We start from the raw sequence: 24,494 nt of genomic DNA on the forward strand, positions 1-24,494 counted from the left end.
ACGATTTATATCCGGGTATTTATAATTAATATTATTATCACGCTATTTGTAAATTTATTATATCATACGAACGATCAAGAATGCTTAGTTACTTATTGGAATTCATGTTTAAATATCAAGTTAAAGACTGCAGTATTGTTTAATAGTTTTATATGTAACTAAAATTAAGCCTTTCAGCATGACAGACCTTTTTTAAATACTTGTTGCATATGTATATTCTTTATATCAAAATTTTTATATAATTCAATAAATCAAATTACATCAATCGTGTAAAATATTGTTGAATATTTTAAACAAATTATTTATATATTGGTTACATGTGGGCTATATATCGCTCTAAATATCAATCAGTACAGTAAAAAACCTTAATGAATGGAAAATTTAATATATTTCTTGGAATTTTCAGTAAAACTGAAAGACTTGATCTCCTTTCTAGTTTCTTTTACCATTTTTCTATAAACTCACTGTCCTCATACTCTTTACTATGCAGTACAAAAATTCATTTGAAGTTCAATATTAAACATATAATTTCCCTGATAAAGACCCTGTTTATTAAAATCATATGCATACTCTAATCGAAATATTCAGGAGGATTTCACATTTTTTTCCTTTGATAGAACTGGAATTGTTTTGAATTTAATATTTTGCAACAAATTGTAAGAGCCATATGTACAAAATTTATGTGACACAAAAGGTACATAAAACGCTCGGAAAATGCGATGCGATCTGAAATACAAACATTTCATTCAAAACACATAATAATTATGATTTTAAATGCATTAAGTAAAAGTGATTCACTTACTTTGCTGGATTTAAAAATTTGGTCGATTTTATTATCGTAAAATTATTAGTTAGTCGTGAATAGTTTGGTTCCAATTCCGTCTCGATACCAATATCCAGGTCTAACACAAAATGGCACTTGTCTAAGCTAAACTACAGTAACAAGTTTTATTACTTCGACTGATTAATATACTACTGCGGTATTTGCGAAACTTAATAAAGAAAACTTACGTAACGCGTGGGTTCTTCTCTATTCATATCGTTAAAATGAGGCTGTGTAATACTAGTTGCATTTTCATGATCTAAGAAAGATTGAGGTAATTGCCCTGTAAATTCTGATCTTAGAAAATGAAGTTTCCAACTGAAAGAAATATCGCATTTATGTTTAAAATAGTACGAACTGAACTTTGTACTAAAATTTCGGACGAAATGCATTACTTACTTGTTTGATGGAAAGAAAAAACTGCTTGGGAATCGATGCCATTCTTTACCAATACAAAAGTTGATTTTAATATCTTTAAAGATTTCTCTCTCTAAACTAAGTTTATTAACATCCATCATTATTTCCATTGGTGCATTATAGCCTGATACAGCATATAACAAATTTTATTTTATTCGGAAAAATGCAATTTCTAATTTTCCAAAATTTCTTACCTTTGTATAGTGCTAATGATCTAGATATTCCAAGAAAACCACATATTAAGATAGCAAACAATGTAATGTGAACAGTATATTGCAAATAATGATAGGCAATATGTAAAGAACTAAGTTTTGTTCTAACAAAGAAATATAGCTTTTGAATGGTGTCTATACCTATACCACCAGCCAAGCAAATCATTGGATACACAGGGTATAAAAATCGTTCTTCCTGCGAATTAAAATTATCATTATAACTATGTAACTTCATCTTTTATAAATGATGTTACTTAGTTTACCTTATGTGATTGAAAGAAAAATACCAGGAACCAAAGATACAATGGTGCTAATGAATACCAGTATGACAAACATAAACGATCTCTTGCCTTGGCTGGTACAATTAGCCACACTAAAAACTATAAGAATTATTTTATTAAAGTACTTTAAATATTATGGAGTCCATAAATGTAATGAATACTACCAATCCAAACGGAGCCCAAAGTGCAGCAATAAAGACGAAATTGAAGTTCAAAAATCCATTATAAATATAATAACTAAAAGGTTCTGTTCCGTAGAGATTTGGTCCATGGTTGGTAAAAACATTATACATTACAATGTTTATGGGTGCTATTACCAATTTGCCATAATACATTGAATCAATCCATACCATTGGTACCAAAACAACAGTACCAGATATGATTACCCATTTTATAAATTTACTCCAGTCTTGCTTATGTATTAACATTTCCACTGCAATTGGTAATCTACAAAGAATGTAAGATATACAGTTTTATTGCACTGCCAGATTTTCATGCTTTGGGTTTAACAATATTTAAAAAAACCTACCCAAGCAATGCAGCAAATGGCCATCCCAATAAGGCAGATATAGCTGTGGCAAAAATCGCCAATTCATATTGTCGGCCATACCAGGCAGCTGTAGCAACAGTACTCAAGTACCTGTATAAAGTACACATGAAATTAATTTAAACAATAGAATTATTCCAACATACATGTATGTAATTATTTATGTAACATACATGGAAAAAGAAGATGGCAGAAATGCAGCACTGGCAATATACATGCCAGAGCTAAGAATGAGAAATACTAATGTTAGCCTTCCAATGTGAATCCCAAATTCTCTGCATACATTTCTATAAATTTGAAGAATAATAAAATTCCAGTATTCTGGTAGCTTGAGATTGAATTTGCTATGTGAATGATCATATATCATTCAAAAAAGGTACATACTTATAAAAGTATACTTCAGATAATGCACAACCCACAGACAACAGACATCTTACAAAGTAGAAGACTAGAACAGGATTTGGTTCTAATAAGTAATGATAAAGTTTTGCTGGTACCATATGAACCAACAAGTACATGTATGATCTTAATGCATACTGCGGGCTATATTCCCATGTTTGTTGACCAGTACCGTAAAGCAAATAGTGACTCTAAAAAATACAATGAATGAATAATATATCTTTAGTTGAGTGGCCTATCAATTAAAATATATTAGTATAGAATAGAAACATTGAAATTTATATATAAATCTTATTAAGAATTGTTTAAATCATTAGGAACTGTTCCTTACAGGTTCCCAATAATTATAAGTTTCATCACAATCTGTTATGTGACTCCATATAGCAGAACAAAACCGTGCTGACAAAAGTAATTTAAATACTGTATCCACACCAGGGTAAATAAGACCACTATCAGATGATTCTTCTGGTCTGCAACACATAGCTTTAATTTCTTTTGTTTAGTAGTTAGGTTATATTTTTATATTATATACATATTTCAAATATTTCACTTTAATAATAATCTAAGTATAAAAAAATTAAATGAGATAATGATATCCGTAATTCCGTATTAAAAAAGTTTAATGTTAAATTGTCAAATAGAGTTAACCGGCATGCAATATGTTTACGTTTATTAAAGACGCGATAACAACAAAATTTGTAATTCAATTCTTAATAAGGAGGAACAAAATAATTTGATCTCTACTTTGAGAATCGTCTGCCATTCAACTTTTTCAATTCTTTCTTGGAAACAAAAAGCTGACGTTGACGTTGATTCGGCGCCATGGTTTCCCCAAGCTTTTAAAGCTTATCTAAATATTTATGTAACTATGTTATTCTATCGATATACTTTTATCAATCCTCAAATTGACATTAATCAAACATTAACATTATACACTCATTTTATTAACAGTTAAATAAATTATATAAAGGTTACAGTTTATATATGTGTATAATTGTATAATTCTTATTTTTATGTCATTTTTTCGGTTAACTAGGAGAAAGTTTATATTTAAAGAAATCTCTCCGAAAAATCCATTTCTTATATAGAACTATTGATTAATATTTATACATATTATTCAAGTCTTAATGCATATATTAGATATAACAATTGCTATTTATAGTCTCCTATGTTAGGTTTGGTTATGCTATAACCTAACGTAGCATAACCAAACCTAATAATTTTATTATAATTTATTGTACATTTCATTAGTTTTATTGTCGTTTATCGTATATTTTAATAACTTTACTGTATTTTCTAGTATATCTCACTAATTTTTTTGTAATTTTTTGTATATGTATCATCTGTCTTACTCTTTCCTATAGCTTTCTTATGTATCTCTCTCTCTCTTACCTCTAAAGCGGGATATATACAAGAAATTGCAATAAAACTAGCTAGATATGCTAGAAAATACAGTAAAAATATTAAAATATACAACAAATTATAATAAAACTACTGAAATATATAAGAAATTACAATAAAACTGTGATTTCCGCTGCGTGACATCACTTCCATAACCATCTACATCCGCACTTGTTAAAGGTTGTGATGGCACGCGGTAACAGCACGTTGTGGGGCACCATGGTATCAATAGCGATAATCTCTATGGCAATAACTGTTCACATTGTATTGCTTGAAAATGGAAATTGAACCTAAATATACATTTGTACCTTTTACACAAAAGACTTTGATGGGTATAAATAATAAAACTGTTCAGGAATTTCTTTCTAAATGGTAAAAGTACTTTTGCCCCTTCTTAATTAATATTTACCTATAAAATTTTGTGCACGAGTTTGCTATAATTACTAAATTTTGTACAATTTTACAGGGGTATAAAAGGGAACTTTATCATACAACATTTTTCATTTAATGAACCTTTTCAGCAATATCACAAATATCATTTAGCTGAAGTTAGTTAACTACATTAAATAATACAATTTTTATTGTAAGTAATATTTATAGTACTATTTATATCCCAATATTTCCAGGCTTTTTTCAAAGATGATTCAGTAGCTAAAGAACTGCTAACAAAGCAAGGAAATTATTGGGTAAAACAAGGTAGCAAATACTTTTTTTAAAGTATTATTGTATAATACTACAATTATTTTCATAACTGATAGGTATATTGGCATCAAATGTGGAAATAAAGCCTGTTCCCTGTTCTGTCTTAAACATGTCGTTTTTTAACAAATTAAAAGACCCTAAGAACAGAATTGTTCATAAGTCTGGGACCATTTGTAAGACATATGACATGGAATTACAAAACTTTTTAGTTTCTGATAATCTTAGAAGAGTACAGTATCTTTTTATTATAATCGATCTATTTTGAGTAGACCATGAGTAGACTAGTTTATTTATACCTACACTTATAGATGCTACTAGATGAAGAATGTTTAGAATATCATTTATACTTGAAAGATGAACGTGAAGAATTCATATTTCGCATATTTCAAATGCTTGTACTTGGAGGAACATTATGTCAATATGAAGACACTTTAAATCCATATTTAGAAGTCACTAAAGCTATTTATAAGGATTTAGTAAGGTGTTGAATATTTCTAGGAATATTTATTTTAATATGAGTAATAAATGAGATCAATGATTAAGCTATTCTTTTTATTATTTTAGGGTACAAAAAAAAGAAGATACAGATTTATCAGTTAGTACCATAATTTTAGAAGTAGTAGCTAAAGATAGTAGGGAACAAGCATATTTTCCATATGATCCATCTCATATGCAAAATTTGGGGTTTTTATTAATTGATTATGTTACTCGTGAAGTTACAACATTCTTACATCAATTTGGAGAATATTGTCTTTCACACATACAATAAATTTAAGAAAAATTTATTTAAAACTTTCATACCACAGGTATATTATATCTCAATATTATTTCCTATATAAGTATTGAAAACTAATCACTCTCACTCTTTCTCTCTCTCCCTCTCTCTCTGATTTTATTATACTACATTGTGCATTTATTACATACATGATAGAAAACATTATGTTAATAATTGTGACTGTTAATTTCAGTAGAAATAAGTATCTCGATTATACAATTTCTAGATATGGAGGACTACAATATTCATAACATTTTGTTATTATATAATTTCACATTTCATATGAAAATAATAATTAATTATGAAGAAGTATTTTGTGCCACATTTAAAATTACATAAAGTAAGGCTAAAGACTAGTATAGTTGCAAGTATAATATAATTAACTGTATGATAAAATTATTTCATAGGATAAATTTTAATTTGTATTGAATTTATCATTGGTATGTATGTAAGCGTAGAAGTTACTACATTTTTATATTACACATATAAAATATGTATATCATTTGTTACGTTTGTTTATGAAAACCAGAAATTAAAAAGAAAATCTAGTCTAGCTAAATGTCTGAAATAAAATGTAATTTTAATCACAGTATCCCACTTGTAAGTGTTTTCCTATTTTGCCTCAAGATTTGCAGTTTTACATATATTAAAAATTATTTACTTAATCTTTACAGTAGCAATATTTTCGCAAGTGGTATAAAGAATTTTCCACACATCTTGCTTGAGATCCGTACATATTAATTCTACTAACATCTGAAATCTGAAACAGATTTTTTTGCACTTTAGCTGTTATTATGTATTTCAATTTTCCAATATTTAACATAAACTCACTTTGGTCAAAAATGTATTCTTCTTCACATCATAAGTTATACTAGCTTCAAACAATCCATCACCTGGTATTGTTTTTACTTTCAATTGATAAGTTTCAATAGTTAACTTTGTTTTGGCACTGAAATCTCCTATAAAACCGTCTTGATCTCCGGACTTTTGAAATTTTAATAAATCTACAATTTTATATCTTTATAATTACAAGTCAATGCGTAAAGAGGGTACATTTATAATACCTTTATTAGGTATAAATTTAGCAGCCCACAATATCTCTTTTAATTGTAACTGTTCGCATATATCTCGATGATCTTCCGTATAACTATTAAGAAATTCAATGAAATATTTGGCTGCTTTAATGACAGTATCATTATTAACAGAAATTTCTTGCCAACTGAGGCAAGCACACCAATGCGGTTCTATAAACGCATCTGCACACGTTCTATCTAGCGGTATCTGTATCGTAATTAAAAAATATTAGATCTGTACAAGCAATAGTCATAATCTGTATCAAACAGTAATGTTAGTAAATAAGTGCTCTTATAGATTCTTCGAATTTGTCGGTGTCATATTATATATTAGAAGACAAAACGAAAAGTAAATATAAGCTGTGTCGTTTGTGCGTAGTGTTATTGTAATTCCATTCGAAATTTACATCAAATTTTTAATAAGAATAAAATGTTTGAAGAAATCCTACTATTTTAAAATAAATAATATAATAAAGATACTAGCATTGATAATAGCGGAAAAAATATTACCCATCACTGATTAAAGCTAAAAGATCAATGATCGCTCGATACGTATTTTACGGTGCCCAAACAGAGGCGCGCACACGTATTTATTCTTGTATAACTTTATATTATTCGAAGTGTTGTGATAATATTATATATATAGATGTACAGATATATTTTCAATGTATCTGAAGACAACCTTTTGCCTTATCTAAAATCACTCTGTGTATTTATTACAGGTAAACCTTTTCGTTGATGGTATGACCTTTCCTTAAAGGAGGGAAGCGTCAACGTTTCAAAGCCGTCAAGATTTCTCATGACAGTCTAAGCTTACTACCGTATGAAGGACGAGAACGGATAACATCCGAACAAACGAAATGGAAAATTATAACGGGGTAAGTGTTAAATATGTCATTTTAACACGCGTTTTAATAATACGCTGTTCTTCAAAAATATTAGGCTAGATGTTATTCTTAATTTTAACTGATTTGAGTTCTAATTGGAACCACACTGGGTTTAATATGTTTACGTTCCTTAAAAACGTAATATTTTTCGATAAAAGTGTACATAATATTCTTACCTTATCAAATAAGCTAATAGCCCTTTGATGTCGATCTCCAATTTTTGGTTTTTCGAAATTCAATATACTTTCTAATGTTTTGTGCACATCGAATGGTGTTGTTAAATAGTGCGTATTGTGCAAAAAATTTGCATAAGCTTCTGGATAAACCTTTTTAAACCAAGGTGGGAAAACAAAAGAGAAAAATGGTAGCCTTTCCTCTTGCTTACCTTGTAGAGTGTTACGAATTTCTGCAAATCTTAAAAATAAAATTTATAGACATGAATTTTATGCTGATGTGTATAACTCTATTCAAACTATAAATTATTTATCTGACAAACCTATGTCCATGATCGCTCATTAGTATCAATACTGTGTCATTTAAATGACCAAATTCTTGTAAATCCTGAATCCAATTATGCAAGTCATCATCGACTACTCCTATGTCATTATAAGAGTCATGAGAAAGTTCTCCATGAAACCCAAATACAAATTTTGGTTGATTTTTATAGACATTGAAAATTTCTTTAATGTAATTTAACATCACCTATGAAAATAATGATGATATAAATGAATTGTTAGTTTGAAGAAGAAAATAATAATTAGAAACCTTAAACTGAGGTTTCCTTAATTGGGATAAATTTTTCTTTTAATGGTACAAATCATGATTAAAGATTAAAGTGCTTTCTTTTTTAATTTCTCAGAAAAAAATATCGATAACAATTTAATAAATTACCATATGCCTTGGGATGCTTCCAATGCAGAATTTATTATAGTATCTAAAATATGGTGTAGCAGCTAAATAGTATGTTCTCATATAATGATCAGTTGGTTGTTTTTTAAAACCCTTTAGACGATATGTAAAAGTTCCAATATGATGGACATCTTCCATAAATCCTGTTATATATCCATTTTCTTTATACTGATTCCATATCATTGGATATACATTAACATAATTTGCTTTTTCACCCATGCGTTTTCTAGTATCTGGAAGTTCAAGTTCAATCTTTCCAGTAAGAATGGGAATAAGTGCTTGCGGCGTACCATCGCCTACTATATTGTACCCCTCTAGTATTAAAGCATTTAAGTATTCTTTCAAATACTGATATGTTTTTGGCAATTTGCGTATAAATGTATTTCTTGACAGAGAATCAAAACCAAACATAAGTACATTTAGTTTAATAGCCTTGCTTCCAATATTTTCCCATTTACTTTTCTCTTTCGCTTGAGGATCATTCTGCACTCCAGCCATAATACTATGCCATCTAAATATTTTTTTAAAATGAGCTTCATTCAGTTTGTCCAATAATTATCTTTCTTTATATATTCTTTCTACTTACTCATTTCCATTTTTTGATTCACACTTAACATCTACAAAATCACTGTGCTTGAGAATATAAAAATCATCGGCTTCTACAGGGGTCATGAATGATATGTTATAGTCATCGTCCCTAAGAATTTCTGTAGGCAATATTGAAATATAATATAAATAATACAATGTATATTTGTAAACTATATTTTTGGAAGCAAATACAATCATATATCAGTAGAAGTTTCATGGAACTTACCACTAAAAAAGCAAGTTATAGACCCATATTTTTTCTTTGCATTATTGCTAATAACGAGTCTTGAACCACGAAGAACAACCCAATCTTCTGGCGTACATTGTAAAGGTGGAACATCGTGAATAAATTTTGTAATCTCTGGATTGGAAACCTCTAACTGAGGTAGTTTACAGGCCACATTACCATCGCTAAAAATATATACTAGTCTTTCTTATATTTTTATATTTAAGATATAGTTCTTTTGATAAAATGATACTTACCCAATATAAGGTTGTTCAGATTCTTTGATTAATTGAGATATGTGTATTCTGAAATAATATATAATATCATAATTAAATATTTGAAACTGCATGTTTTAAGGTGATTAAATGATTGCTCACAGTTTCTCCAAATTTGATAAATCATTATCATTATAACCCAGTCCGGAGCGAAAAACTTGAACAAGACAAAACAGCAGTAAAACAAATAATGCTGTTATAATAAGTCGGCGAAAGTAACATGACAGAATCCTCATTTTTAATTAATTTTTCATATCTGAAAAGTAAAAACAATTAAACGCGACAATTTGAATTTAATACGAATAAAATCTTTGTTCCAAGTAATCAACAGGGGAATTTTTACGTTTAGGGAATGAATAGTTAATAAATCGTGAAATTTTTCATTTTTTACTTTATAATATTACGATTTTCTTTGAAACTTTTGTACCAACCAGCACTCCGCTTTACACTATCTCGAGATAGCCACGTTAAATGTACGTGGCGTTAAATGTTAGTAGCGTTTAATAGGTGGATTCCTTTTGCAACCGGTTTTTATCTGTAATGTTTCCCCAATCCATACACGCATGAAATACAGATCTGTTGTATTAACTGTATCGAGCAACACATTGCATTATCTGTGTCCACTCCCTTGCGAACAGCTGATACGTACGCATTTCCCAGAACGCTTAGCGGCTTAAGTGTGCCTTCCTACCCCCTTCTTTCATTGAATATTTGTCTATTTTAAGGATTTTTTCCCTATCTTCTCACATCATAATGTTGCATTAGCAAAAACGCACCGTAGGATATGAATAGTTATATATATATCTCTCAGATATTGTAGATATAAATACATGGAGGCGGGTTATTTGAGATAATATGCGATCGAACTGCTCTCTGGATTTCTGCATGTAGATTATTGAGTTCACATAAAAATAAAGCGAGAAGTAGTAAATTAAATTCTTAATTAATGCTTTTGCAATGCTTTATTATCTTTACAAGGCATGATTATTAATCGAGTTCTTTCAACTTAGGATTTATCGTGACTGCTAACAATTATGTTGTTTATGAATATTTATTGTCTGTACAGTGTATTATTTACAATGAGTGAATTAATTATCGGGCTTTTTTTAGAGTACGTTGCACTCCGAATTGTGCAATAGCGCATCTCGTCGCGTGTCGTGGATTATAGTACTCGAAGTAAATAAAGAATCGGTAGATAATCTAAATAGAATGTTCGATATTGAGATTTTTTAGTTACATCTAGAGCTTACACGTACATTGTTAAAACACGATCTATGGTTATTAACGCGTCCAATATATTACAATCGTATCTTTCCTTAGTACGCTATGCAGTTACATGACGTTTACGTGCGAACAATTCATGTACTAATCCCGATTACATTTTATAATTGTGCTGTTATTTGTATCCTTTCGTAACGAATACTCCGTTTCATGAATTGAGAAAAATATTACAGATATCATCTTATAAATAATATGGCATTAGGAGAGTAAATGGTTGAGCGGGTAGAAAATCTTTAACTTTGTCACCTGATTTGAATTGTTGCACCTTTACATTTTAAAGATGTTGAGAATAGCAAGCACTTACGATAAAAGTTTCTTTATGCACACTTCGTTTATACTAACCTTGTTTGGAGTTGGATATATGAATTCGTCACTGATAACAATCAGTCTTTATTATTCTAGCTACGCTATAGTGAACACGTTTGCAATTATATTTTACAATTAATAATTAAACCACCAGTGTCAGCGACGAAACCTTTGACTATTTTCGGTCATCGTTACTTTATTGGGTCTTTCGCGGTGTAATGCTGTGGCTCCATGGAATAACATTGAACAAGCGCTGATTCTGCTAACGGGATTTCATTGATTCTTTATCGTTGCGTTGTTTAGGAATAATACCTTATCTGCATACATAACTACTATTACTGTCTGACATGTGTATAATTACCATCATTTGCAATGGCACGTTCTCTACTGTATCATCGTTCCCATTGCCGATGGTAGGTATGTACCGCGGCGATTCTTCGTTCCTCCTCAATATTCGAACGGGTCTGTAGCTGTTGTACGTGATGATCAGATAGTCGGGGATCAGACAAACGACGACGATGATGATGGTCAGGAGCCAAAATGTAAACGACGCGATTAAGTTTTGAAAAACCATTAACATGTCGCCGTCGTACCTTCTATAAAGTGTAAAAAAGACAATGTGAGACCCTCGGCTGAAACTAGAGGCATCGTAGTTATGAAGTTTTAACGTACTGCCTCTTACCTGCGCACCGACGAGTAGATAAATACGAATATGAGGAACGCTATTTCCGACAACGCCACCGTTAACACTAATGGCAGTGTCCAATAAGAGCTACGCAACAGTATCTGCAAAATTATAGTTCAGCAAAGAATTCCCTGGAAACTATTTCCATACAAGAGTTTTTTTACACGTTCTGTTCAACATACCTGTAGATTGGCCACTAATGTAACTAGATGAGAAACACACGTACTGAACGACCACTGATCTATCGGTGTGTTATTGTACAAAGTAACGGGGTTAATGTATATGTACACGTGCGACATAAAATATATGGTAACGGTGTGCCATAAAGCTGGAAAAGTTAGAGAGGCCAGGTTTAGATCGTGAAAATTTTTAACCGCATCCTCGCCGTTTGCCAATCGTTTTCCTTACCTAGAAGGGTCCACACTACGAATTGCCAGCCCGATAGCAAATAATTGTGTCGATACAATTTGTACAAATATGGATTACGTAACAGTTTATCGGCAGTGTAGTTTTGCTCGAACAATGCGTACACCACTATCGGTGAGGACGTAAATAATACATTGTAAAGCATTAAGAACAGGGCGTCGTAAAATGTCTGCAAGTTAAGATCGTAGTGATAAGTGAAGTGATATAAATTGCAAATTAATTGTTTATGGAAATTCGACAGCTACCTGGGCGGAAAAGCCACAGTATATATTGAACAGTAGCTGTGGCGTGATGAAGATGAAGTTCTTGTAAAAAAAGTACTGCGTCAAAATGCTGATCCTCATGTAGAACCAATGGCCGTGCACCAGCAAAGCTTTCTTCAAGAACTTGAACTTGGCTATCGCAAAGTCCGAGCACATGGTCGCTTGTCGACCTTCCTTGCCCATTATACCGATCCCAACGTGGGCCTCTTGTATCATCGAGACGTCGTTCCCACCGTCTCCAATGGCGGCGGTGTGGTTTGTTTGCTTTATCAAATGTACAATCTGTACAAAGATTGAGATTATGAGAGAGATTTACTAAATTACATCACGATGGGACGTATTCGAGTTTCCCTCGATGCGAGGGGCTTACTTGACTCTTCTGTAACGGCGTTAGTCTGCAACAAACGACCGCGTCGCAAGCCATTCCGATGAACTTGAATTGGTTCGCATAGTTTATCAGTGCGGTCGCGATACTGTGTCCGTCGACTAACAATCCGTACTGCTTGTACGGTTCGAGCTTTATCCTACGCCTAGAATTTAATAGGGTAACGGATAACGTAAAAGTACGAATCGAAGTTTGAAAGATGTCTCGAAAAATAGGTAAATTGTACCGACTCAAAATCCGTCAGCTTGTGGTAGCAAGCTTCGTCCGTGGTTACCTCTAACATCCTCAACACCTCCGTGCCATTTTTGAACTGACCACAGAGGAACGCTATATTCTCTGCGGTCTCCGCCTTGTCGCCAGTGAGCACCCATATCTAAACGAAAGGGGAAGGTTGTGTGAACAAACTTATGGAGATAAAAATTGTCTGCTGTCTGTCTTCTTACTTTCTTAACAGTATATTCTCCGTCAGCAATCTGGAATTCTTTGTACCGAACGAAATTTCGCTCTTCGAATTTTCTACTCCCAACTTTCATTTGTATTTAAGAAATTTTTTTAACGCAAACTATCGCATCACGTGGTGAGAGACTTTGACCGGTGTCTTTGAATTTCTATGAAAGCCTAGAACGATAAAAGAACTTGGGCTGGACGTGAGAGACTCAGATTGCACACGGTGTTAGTGAAGATACAGTTAGAGACGAATGGATTAGAGTACGGCCTACTCACTTTGATGCCAGCGATTTGCAAGCATTCGAGAGTATCCGGTACACCGTCCTGAAGACGATCCTCGACACCAGTCACACCTAGCAAGGTGAGACCGCTTTCCATCTGGTTGTACGCTCGTTCCATGTATACCGATCGCTCGATTCCAATTATTTGCCTGGCTCGTTCAACTTTCTGCTGCAGTTGATCGTATTCGATCTGGTTCATCTTCTTGTACCCAACGACCAGGGTTCGAAGACCTCTCTGAATAGATAGACATTTGTTAACCAAGTCGCCAAACAAGTTTAATAGATATAGATATTAATAGTATCTACAGTAGTTCGATTGATATACCATGGAAAATTCAGCCACATGGGCAATAGTTTCGTTGATCATTCCCGCGATGATTAGTGGCATGATGGTTGAATCCGCTCCTTTACAGTATAGCCAGTAATCGCCAGCTGTGTCTTTCACTATTACCGACATCCTCTTGCGTTCTGTAGACGAGGAATTCGTGAATTTAGTATTATTCTTAAAATGTTAGATTTAGAAGAATGGATTTGCTAAAAAATTAGATTTAAGCTCGTGGGAATCTGCCATTTCTGAGGACCTTGAGTTGCCTTACACGTTACAAAGTAGATATATGGGATCCAGCTTTATATTTTAATCGAATACTAACCAGAGGTGAATTCTAGAACTTCCAGTTTCTCGTATACCAATATGTTCCCCTCGATCTTGAGTTCTATCGTGTCGTTGCTGCTACTTTCGAAAATGACCCCGCACCTTGCACTGGCCTCGACCAAAGCCTTCTCGTCTGCCGATGCTGCCTACCGCATAGTGATCAGACATATTTGAAATCGTTACGCAACGCTAGAAATAGTTCGGGTTAACACGGTGAAAACGCATTTAAATACTTTTTGCCCGTTCCTACGACTTTTCCGTCGCGCACGGTACGCTAATGGAGTTCGAATACACTTTGAAATCGCAACGCGCGAATGCATGGTCAGCTGCTGTTTACCGTCGTTCACGAGAGATGGAAATACACGTTTGTTAATACACGTAACTAATCTTGAAGCAGCAGGTGCGTGGATATTTTTACCTGGTATTCCGGTAAATCCGGATGCATCAGCAGAGAACTGTTCACGTGTCTGATCTTCTTTTGCCGGAAGCTCTCGCGGTACTCCTTCCGCCTCGCGATGACGCTGACCTTCTGGCTTGGCGGTGAGATTTGGACCGTGTGGCATAGCGCGAGGCTTATCATAAAGTGCCAAATATGTGACTGTAATTTTTTACCATTATAATCCGTACGAAGAGAGACAATTGGTTTTTGGTATCAGGGTACACCAATTTATTCGCAGGATGGAAGGATCGCAGAACGAAAAATCTTACGATATTATAATACATTATACTGCTTTCATGTATTCTACTCTCATCAGTGAATTGTAATGGTTTTATATTTGTAGCTAGATTGAGTTATACTTTATGACTGATAAAAAACAGCTGATTCTAGATCAAATTGTTAGTACTTGAGGATATAGTCGATTTTTTATCATTTTTGTATGGATGATCATTTGCCTACGTATACACTTAACTTCAAATTGGTACAATTTGTTTCTAGCATAAAGTAGAAAAAGAGAAAGTGAACTTTTAAATCTGATAGAGGGCTTTTAAAGAAAAATCGAAACACGTATGTCTCCGTCGTTCGTTAATTTTTTCATTCCGCGGATATATTGATCCACCCTTGCAGGAATGCGGTTTTACCTCCCAGGTTGTCAACTTGACGGCTTCGTTCTCGTTCCCGTTAGGAGGTAACAGGTACAGATGCCCGTCGCAATCCTTCTCCATGTAGGTTTTCCCATTGATCGAGCATCGCCTGAACACCATCAGATTCTCCGTGAGCGTGCCAGTCTTGTCAGCGAACAAGTACTCGATCTGGCCGAGCTCCTCGTTCAAGTCGGACGTGTTGGTCAACGCAGGCTGATTCGTGGCCTCGTCGTACATATCGATGTCCCAGCTGAAGAAAAACGAACTGAGGAATTTTTGTAATTCTGTAACCAGAACAATTGATCGGAGCTTCTCATGTGTTCCTATTCCCACGGTCGAATCAACATTAATTATTTCGAGGAAACTATTATTCGCGCGTCTTAACGTCACGACACGAGAACGAAGCTTCTTCGGATTTTGGAACAGGAATGCCGATTCTGACTATTATTACGATCGATTCACGCGACGACTAGGATCAATTGGTATATCAATTAGATATGAAAAATATAGGATTTAATCGACGTAAGAAGATTCTGAGGACTTAAAAGTTAATAACAATCAATCGACATTCCTGTTTCGGAGTATAGAAAGTAAGGAGAAAGAGAACAGCTTTTACCTATGGTAACGTACAATGATATAGGCACGATGTAATTGTACAGTACGACGAAATTTAAAAAGTCGGTGATCACTAAATAGACATTGACGGTATCGGTGACACCGAGATACCACGACCAGTCCACTGCATTTTCCATTACGATTTTCATCATACAGGACTCGATCACTTCAGCCAGTAGCAATATCGCGAACATGATGATGTGTCTATTAATGGACCTGAAATATGCGAGATATGATTATTTTCAGTTGATACGAGAGCCTTCGTGCTTACTTTTCGGTGGTGGACAATTTGCAGGTTCTGATCTTGGAGTTTAGCGATAATTTCGTGTCACGGCCAGTGTAGATCGCGCAACCGATAATGTGATCGGTGTCTTTCAGCCTGGATCCACGGAGCAACAAATTATCGACGGACAAGTATACACTCGTTAATTCGTTGTTCCCATTATTCGTCTCCAGCTTGCCGTGAAACTTGTAAAGCTCGGACGAAGGGTGCTGGCATGTGATAATGGCCTCCATGGATACTATTTGCGACATGGTCATTTTCGATACCAGCTTCGGGACCATCACCGTCTGAACAGATAACAATTCGATAATCGTCGTCAATACAGGGAGCAAAATCTCTTCTTGTTAATTCATTCGAACGTATCTTCAATTCGATTAACCCGTTAAGAACCAACGTGTCTATTGACACGATATTTCATTCGTAGTGCACGTTTCAGTCAATTTAATTCAATGATGCGAATCGATTGAAGAAAAAAATCGTACGATGTTGCTTCTCAATTGGTTAAGAGATTGCTACCTTTAAATTGGTTTCACCGTCAAGATTTGACGTGGTGACGTAACAACGCTCCGATGGCTCCGTGCTAAAAAGTACCAAAAGATCGCAAGGGACATCTTGCTCGCGGTATACCTTTACCAAGTCCCCGACTACTATTTGTTCGCAATGAATATTCTAAAAATATTAAAACAAAAAACGGAAAGATGATAAACGTTGGGGTATAAAATACCTTGATCAGGATTGAATGCGCTTGAAGGATAAACCACGATAGTAGAAATAAAAATGATAGGAAGGGGATAACACAAGAGGTTACAATACGCTTTTGTATGGCTCGCGGATGCCACTACGGTTTTCAAATCGAACATTTCCGCAGATTTAGATAAGCAATTTTGTTGTAAACATACGTGTTGATCGAATCGCTATCAGGTATGGCTAATGTGATTGTTAACATGATTTACCTGCGCGCATTTGTTGCGAATGACCGTAACGAGTTTCCGGTTCTCCCGTTGATCTCTTATGTGACGAAGGTAATCCTCGTAAGCCTGCTTGGACGCGGTTGCGAGTATGACGAAGCTTAACGGCAAAATGCTCGTTAAAGGTGAAATTGGTGATTTTATCAGCAACGATATTATCGTCATTATGAGGAAATAGAAGTTCGCGATCCGCCTAAATTGCTCGAACAGATTTTTTGGTATGAAGTTCCACATTGTATACTGCAAACGACGTAATCCAAGCTTCAGTCATATCGTAAACCTTCAGTCATATCGCCTGCGTTTTAACAATTTATTTACCTTCTTCGAGGTGATGCGATTGTCTGGAAAAATCGTTTCACAGGGATCGTTGCTCGGGCTGATATTTATGACTCTATGATCCGTGTATATCGATGCTGCATTACCCTGCGAACAAATTCTCTAATTAATAAGATAAGAGGAATTGCAACAGATAATGCGATATGGGAACGGTGAAGGAGTGAGAATTTCGTAAAACTTGCTTGCACAAAGAGTATCACGCGAGAGACGGAGTGTTATTGGGTCCTCAACAAAATTGAGGTTTCAAGGAAATTGGCACGCGAAACAGTTTTTTTGATTTCAACCATTTTCTATGAACAAATTGCAATATTGTAGTGCCAAGTAATTGTACCAATTGCACGCGTACATCGGACAGATTAATCAGTTCGCGAGTGGGTTGCGCAACATAGTGTATAGCATAATGCGTGATATAATGCATCACTTCATAACTTCATTTCGTTTTCTAATGTCAAGTTAGGTATCAGACATTTCTGTATACATACAAACATCGATAAGAAGTTAGATTATGGTTATACTAAAATCCTACGTATGTGAAGAACGTGAGAGAAGAGAGAAGTTGCACCTGTGTCTATCGATTCCATTTCTTTCGATTTCTTTTTTACAGGCGTTGTAAAATTAAATAAATACATCTTTAAAAAATTCACGCGAGTAAAGAAATATTTGAATATCTAATGTCATATTTTGTTCTCTGATACTATCAAGGGAAAGCAAAGTGGTAGATTTCTATCTTGAAGAATGAGCAACTTCGTACAAAAACTCCAAATAGAGTATCACCCGAAGGTAACTGCAAACGTGGCTTTCGATACAGTCAGGTGTCATGATGACATGACTCCTGGTGCAAGTGTGGTTTGACAGATTCAGTCGTTAACGTCGAAATTTCAAGTGCGACTGCGAAAATTCACCCGCGTCTGGTCCTGCAACAGCTTGGCCACGTGTACCGACAAATGGGGACATGTACGGAAATCCACGGCTTCAGCGTAGCTTCCTACCCTTCGCCTCGCATCTGTATCGTCGTCTCCAGCGCAGGAATGGAGAAATACGGCTGTTTAAACATCTCCTGTTCACGGCGCACCATCCACAATTGTGGGTCGCGCGTTTCAAGCACGACGACGAGACAGATGACCCCAGAGACAAACTGGACAACGTATTGAACATGAGCAATAGTCAGTACTTGGACAACATATACCAAATGTGGAGGAAGGACCCGAAATCCGTCGCCTCTTCGTGGGACTCGTATTTCAGACTAATTCACGCGGACAACCCGTCGGAAGTGACGACCAAGAATCCATCAGAATCAGCGGCCAACAAATCATTTACTGTCCGCGTCGAGTCATCGTCCGCTTTGGTACCAGCCAATTTAGCGAGCGCACAATCGACAGGTGGATATTCTCGCGAGGTTCCATTGTATTTATTCAACCCTCTATAACCCTTTGTCAGTTGAAACATGGCTTATACGTTCGACAGACAAGTATCTTGCGTACACGATCCTCTGGTACCTTGACTTTAGCAGGAGTTATAAAGTCAAAATTGGGTACCATTTTTCATTGAAGTCATATAGTATTATATTTGCTAATCGATGCATTGGTGGCAATTATAAATTGCAACTGTAGAGGGTTAATAAATCTAGTAGAACTATCAGGCATTTACACGTTCCGTTTTGCTTTCGATCAGCGTTTCCTCAGCAGAGCGTGAGACCGAAATCGGACGGCGAGATGCAAGGTGAACAGTTCATAAACGGTGCTCTCGACATCAACGCCACGATTCGAGCTTATCAGGTATTCGCCTTGAATCAATCCCCCAGGTTACATCCATCTGGTAAATCCATACGGATAGAGATAGCCGTGATTGAACTCGTTTCTGTTGGTCCAAGGCGCGTGGCCATTTGATAGCCGATATCGACCCGTTGGGCATACAGAACCCGGAATCGCGTAAGCTTCAAGGTACGCCAAATTTACCGCCTGCGGTGGTTGTGCGTCAACATTTGAAGGGAATGACCGAGGCTGATATGAATAGAGAGTTCCCTCTCGCTCCGTTTACGGTAATCGGCGGTCCCAAACGGAGTCTTCCTCTGCGTGACATATTGATCAGATTGAACGAGGTTTATTGCGGTCATTTAGGCCTCGAGTACACCTACATTCACGATCTCGTTATGGTAAGCAAAACGGGGATGATAATGCGGTTGTAAATCGCAATCATAAGAGGAGTTGAACGAAAAGGTCTTAAGATGTTTGAGAGTCATTTGGAGCATTTCTCAGTTAGATTGGTTGAGGGATAAATTTGAAGTACCTGGCGCGTGGGAGTTGCCAGTGGATCATAGACAGTTTATTTGGATAAATATTATGAAAGCAGTGACATTCGAGGGATTTCTGGCACGAAAATTCCCTACCGAGAAGAGATTCGGTTTAGAAGGCTGCGAGTCTTTCATACCAGCGATGGTGCAATGCTTAGAAACGTCCGCTGAACGTGGTAAAAACACGGATATCCTGATTTGTGCCAATCACGGTATTCTATTTATAGGATATTAGTACAGGAGAATGATTTTGTCAGGGGTAGAAACAGCTGTGATAGGAATGGCCCACCGTGGCCGACTGAATACATTGATCAATGTTTGCTCGAAGCCATTGCACCAACTGCTTACACAATTCCACCCCATTACCTTGGAAGGTTTTGGTTCTGGTGACGTCAAGTATCATCTAGGAACGCTTTCGGAAAGACTGTTGGACAGGTGGAAGATCACGCAACGATACAAATAACGCGGTTGATAAAACTGAATCGTTTGCAGGAGTAAGAAAAGGATTCTCGTTTCTATGATGGCTAATCCTTCCCACTTGGAAGCGATCGATCCTGTCATAGTTGGTCGCGTTCGTGCTGAACAAGTGGAAAAAGACGATTTCCAGTGTACGTATATAACGTGCAATTCGGTTGACCGAACATTTCACGGCGGAAAATTCGTTTATTACAGTTGGCAAGAAATCAGTCGCCATTTTGGTCCACGGCGACGCCGCTTTCTCGGGTCAGGGTATCGTTTACGAAACCATGCACTTAACCAATTTGCCGGAATACACGACTGGTGGTGTGATTCACGTTGTGATTAATAACCAAGTATAATTAACAGTTTCCCAATATTGACGGTAGTGGAAATAAATATTAATTATTCTGACGATATCAATGAATTATAGATTGGTTTCACCACTGACCCCAGATATTCCCGATCCAGTGCACATTGCACGGATGTAGCACGTGTCGTAAATGCCCCGATATTCCATATACACAGCGACGATCCTGATTTAGTGACTTATTGTAGCAAAGTTGCCAGCGAATACAGGTATACACCATACCTTGTCTGACATGTTTCCTACAAGCTCCATAATTCATCCGCTCGTGAATCGATAATATAGGTCAGAGTTCCACAACGACGTCGTTTTGGATTTGGTAGGCTATCGAAGATTCGGGCACAACGAACTAGACGAGCCTATGCTCACGCAACCCTTGATGTACAAACGTATTAAGGACCATCCGAACGTGCTTCTCATTTATACCGATAAACTGCTCAAAGAGGGTGTAATCACCGAGGCGTTTGCTGAACAAGTATACACATATAGAAATAGAAAAGTGTAATGGCATCGTTTCATACGCACCCACAAGCTTCCAAAGAGTACTTCCATGCCTCTAGGAAAAGGAGAAGTATTGGAATTACTGCGAGGAAGAGTTCGAGAAGGCGAAAACGATAGACTCGATGCATTTAGCCGACTGGTACGACGTCCCGTTCACCGACTTCTTCTCGAGTCAAAGCCCCCAACACGGTATACCACCGACTGGTATCGATATAGAGACTATGAGGACAATTTGCAAGGCGATATCAACTCCTCCCAAAGATATCGAGGCCCACAATCAAGTACGCGATTGTAAAGTCAACAAACCTTAAGGTGCGGTGCGTGTTCTTGAAAGAGCGTTTCGGTGTTTCGACATATTTGGCAGTTTGTCGTTCCGCGAAACATTCGAAGCCACGCTCTCTCGCACCTTTATCTAGAGATACAGTTCGAGTGTTTTAATGAAATGAGGAGAGCAGCTCGCGTTTTGGAAGTCTCGTACAATTTTCAAGTAAGGGTGACGAGAATAGAAACCATTCGAGCATTCGTACGCAGGTGTTAAGGGTGATGGACAAAAGGGCACGGCTGGCTGAATCGCGGCAGGCAGACTGGGCGATGGGCGAATGCTTGGCGTTCCTCAGCTTGCTGAAAGACGGCCACCACGTCAGATTATCCGGCGAGGATGTCGAGCGTGGCACTTTTTCTCATCGTATCCACATTATACACGATCAGAGCAGGGACAAGACGTGGAAAAATATTCTACACGATGTTTTCCCGGGGCAAGCTTTGTACACCGTGTCGAATTCCTCGTTATCAGAGTACGGCGTGTGCGGTGAGTGAACCGGATATGATAATCGGGGGCGATAAAGGAAATTGATAAAATTGTTATCGATCACGAATACAGGGTTCGAGGTAGGCTATTCTGCTTACAATTATAACACTCTGACAATCTGGGAAGGTCAATTTGGTGATTTCGCGAACACTTGTCAGGTAATACGGAAGTTAATATTTTATAAGAATGTCACTTTGGAAAGGAAATTGGATGAGAATTATTGCTGAACCGAGGAAAAGCATTAATAATAAGAATCGTTCGAATGGAACAACGAATTTAGGTCACTCTGGATACTATATTGAGCTCAGGACAAGCGAAATGGGGTAGGCAGGTAGGATTGGTCCTTCTTCTGCCGCACGGACTCGAGGGGCAAGGGTCTGAACATTCCTCCGCGAGGATCGAACGATTTCTCAAACTTTGTGACGACGATTGCATTTACATTCCCGGCACGGAGCCTGGTGCGCCTCGAGGAGAGACACCTGAGCAGATTATGACACGGCAGCTGTTCGAAATAAATTGGATTATCTGCAACTTGACAACACCCGCGAACCTTTTCCACGCTTTACGTCGTCAGATCCTTATGCCTTTCCGGAAGCCACTGGTTAGGCACCTTTCACATATCACACACTTCTACTGACAATTTACCTCGACCCATGTCTGGCCGTTCCGTTCGTTCGACCAGGTCATTATGTCACCCAAATCCTTGCTACGTCACCCGTTGGCCATGTCGTCTTTCAAAGATATGGAACCTGGCACCTCGTTCAGGCCTGTCCTCTCTGATCCCTACGTGAAGCCAGGTAACATACAAAAGGTGTTACTCTGCAGCGGGAAGGTATACTACGACATGGTCGCTGAACGCCAAGGGAAGCAATTGGAAGACAAAATAGCGATCGTTCGTATCGAACAACTCTGTCCGTTTCCGTATCACATGTTGGTCGCGGAAATGGCCAAGTATCCAAACGCGCAGGTAAACGAACCGGTAACAAGAGTTCCATTTCTCGTCTCGAAACAAATTAAAAAAGACGGTGGCGCGGTCGTGCGTGTTCAGGTGAGGTGGTTGCAAGAGGAGCACAAGAACCAAGGTCCCTACGGCTACGTTAGGGACAGGATAGCGTTGGCCCTGGGGATGCGTTTGGAAGACGTGGTGTACGTCGGCAGGCCACCATCGGCTGCACCTGCCACCGGTAGCAAAGTTATTCACTCGAAAGAGTACAACGATATGGTTGCAGCCGCTATGAAACTCGACTGAGACGGAGTTAATCGGATGTTAAACAAAAGATACGCGGTGCGTGTGTGCAAGGATTTAAAAATAAAGTAGGAAGTTTGCGGGAGACGGCTAGATAATACGAATAAACGAACAAGTAATCAGAACGAACGTATTATTCAGCCGTTTAATCAATTTCACCTTGGCCTTCGATGTAGATTCTTTAGGACGAACGTCTTTAACCAAGCGGATGCTTGTTTGCACTCACCAAGACACATACGTATATGTACGGTGGCCTTTTGGAATAAAACGAAGTTCTTCCATCAAGGTAATCACACATCGCTCCTCTCTTATTACGTTTATATACGTGTTTGCTCTGTTTCACGATTGATCGGGGTATCGTAGATGAGACAGACAAGTATCGATGCGACGTGTAAAGTCTAACTAAACTTGAGAGCTCTCTAGATGAGGAGTGCTAATAGTCAGAACGGTCTACATATGCATGTTGCGAGATTATTTGCATCTAGAACAGGTATTGCTGTATCTTTAATTGAGATAGAGTATTGTATCGTCCCGTAATAGTTCGTCGTAGTATGCAGTATTTAAATTGTAAATTAAATAAATGGATATAAGTACACGTGCATGTAGATCATTGGATATGGTGCGTTATTTTATATATTATTGTGAACGTTTTGTAGTGTAACGTAACATCAGGTTCTTTCCAGATGGAATGATATTGTAATGAATATTTTTTTCCTGTTGCATGTATTAAAAGAGCGCAAGGTTGTGCTGTAGGAAACGTCAAATGTAATTACCGTAAATTTTTTATGTTTTTTTTTTGGTGATTTCAAAATGTGGATGGATACTAATATTCAAATGATCTGAGATTAAATTTTACTCTCTAATTGAAATTATGAAGACGTGTTACAATTGTATGATTAGATCGAGTAAAAGATCGATAAGAGTTGCAGCTGTTAGATTAGGATTCATATCGTGCACGTCAAATGTTCTTTTCGAATATTTCCTATCTAAAATGCTGAGAATACTTCGCTACTTTAATAAAAAATTATGTAATTGAAAGAGAAAAAATTGTGAAAAATCCGTACTCACCATTGTGAATGTGAACTTTGATACCAGTATACTTCAGCTAAAACGGTCTCTTCCAATGCAAACAATTACTTCGTTTATTTATTTATTTCACTCACTGTCATTATCGATTCACTATCACTTGAATCACATATCAAATAAAAATGATTTGCACATAGTACTTAGAGTATTGCAAGTATGTTCCATTTGTCTTTTACAAATCGTTTCAATGTTCATGCAAATTCGTATACAAAGT

General features: G+C 36.4%; 5 protein-coding genes across 6 annotated transcripts; 2 read left to right on the forward strand and 3 right to left on the reverse strand.

The window, feature by feature from the left end:
- Positions 1-289: 289 nt before the first annotated feature.
- Alg9 (alpha-1,2-mannosyltransferase Alg9) lies at positions 290-3,555 on the reverse strand. Of its 2 annotated transcripts, none has more exons than XM_076906886.1 (12): positions 3,424-3,555; positions 3,011-3,149; positions 2,665-2,870; positions 2,454-2,567; positions 2,263-2,373; positions 1,898-2,180; positions 1,716-1,832; positions 1,435-1,648; positions 1,223-1,364; positions 1,012-1,141; positions 803-933; positions 290-726 (listed from the first exon to the last, which is right to left on the reverse strand). In XM_076906886.1, the coding sequence occupies exons 1-12, from the start codon at positions 3,501-3,503 to the stop codon at positions 585-587; spliced, it is 1,809 nt and encodes a 602-aa protein (XP_076763001.1). In that variant the 5' UTR covers positions 3,504-3,555; the 3' UTR covers positions 290-584. The 2 variants fall into 2 exon arrangements, with proteins under 2 accessions (XP_076763001.1, XP_076763002.1); XM_076906887.1 differs by having other exon boundaries at positions 3,011-3,162; positions 3,424-3,505.
- A 759-nt stretch (positions 3,556-4,314) lies between these two features.
- On the forward strand, positions 4,315-5,590 carry LOC143430727 (cilia- and flagella-associated protein 300). Its single transcript, XM_076907121.1, has 6 exons — positions 4,315-4,452; positions 4,547-4,628; positions 4,707-4,776; positions 4,839-5,011; positions 5,091-5,263; positions 5,347-5,590. Exons 1-6 carry the CDS (start codon positions 4,358-4,360, stop codon positions 5,549-5,551), a joined length of 798 nt encoding a protein of 265 aa, XP_076763236.1. The 5' UTR covers positions 4,315-4,357; the 3' UTR covers positions 5,552-5,590.
- A 609-nt stretch (positions 5,591-6,199) lies between these two features.
- Positions 6,200-9,802, reverse strand: LOC143430555 (uncharacterized). Its single transcript, XM_076906885.1, has 10 exons — positions 9,618-9,802; positions 9,498-9,545; positions 9,241-9,425; positions 9,013-9,133; positions 8,409-8,937; positions 8,014-8,219; positions 7,694-7,931; positions 6,622-6,838; positions 6,389-6,561; positions 6,200-6,317 (listed from the first exon to the last, which is right to left on the reverse strand). The coding sequence occupies exons 1-10, from the start codon at positions 9,749-9,751 to the stop codon at positions 6,219-6,221; spliced, it is 1,950 nt and encodes a 649-aa protein (XP_076763000.1). The 5' UTR covers positions 9,752-9,802; the 3' UTR covers positions 6,200-6,218.
- Positions 9,803-11,251: 1,449 nt separating this feature from the next.
- On the reverse strand, positions 11,252-24,288 carry LOC143430554 (phospholipid-transporting ATPase IF). The gene is made up of 20 exons (XM_076906883.1): positions 24,263-24,288; positions 23,421-23,675; positions 17,509-17,613; positions 17,176-17,430; positions 16,739-16,891; positions 16,211-16,509; positions 15,941-16,155; positions 15,322-15,608; positions 14,660-14,839; positions 14,240-14,387; positions 13,915-14,057; positions 13,585-13,824; positions 13,092-13,234; positions 12,847-13,006; positions 12,459-12,758; positions 12,196-12,382; positions 11,970-12,115; positions 11,785-11,888; positions 11,464-11,698; positions 11,252-11,384 (listed from the first exon to the last, which is right to left on the reverse strand). Exons 2-20 carry the CDS (start codon positions 23,490-23,492, stop codon positions 11,376-11,378), a joined length of 3,381 nt encoding a protein of 1,126 aa, XP_076762998.1. The 5' UTR covers positions 23,493-23,675; positions 24,263-24,288; the 3' UTR covers positions 11,252-11,375.
- Positions 18,262-23,678, forward strand: LOC143430843 (2-oxoglutarate dehydrogenase, mitochondrial). The gene is made up of 18 exons (XM_076907278.1): positions 18,262-18,306; positions 18,410-18,905; positions 19,198-19,301; positions 19,397-19,678; positions 19,782-19,992; positions 20,074-20,251; positions 20,309-20,424; positions 20,489-20,628; positions 20,706-20,851; positions 20,925-21,114; positions 21,200-21,421; positions 21,672-21,948; positions 22,021-22,106; positions 22,229-22,549; positions 22,631-22,915; positions 22,997-23,237; positions 23,371-23,480; positions 23,558-23,678. The coding sequence occupies exons 1-16, from the start codon at positions 18,262-18,264 to the stop codon at positions 23,195-23,197; spliced, it is 3,300 nt and encodes a 1,099-aa protein (XP_076763393.1). The 3' UTR covers positions 23,198-23,237; positions 23,371-23,480; positions 23,558-23,678.
- Positions 24,289-24,494: the final 206 nt, after the last annotated feature.

The sequence above is a fragment of the Xylocopa sonorina genome, chromosome 15 (genome assembly GCF_050948175.1).
Source record: "Xylocopa sonorina isolate GNS202 chromosome 15, iyXylSono1_principal, whole genome shotgun sequence".
Taxonomy (NCBI): domain Eukaryota; kingdom Metazoa; phylum Arthropoda; class Insecta; order Hymenoptera; family Apidae; genus Xylocopa; species Xylocopa sonorina.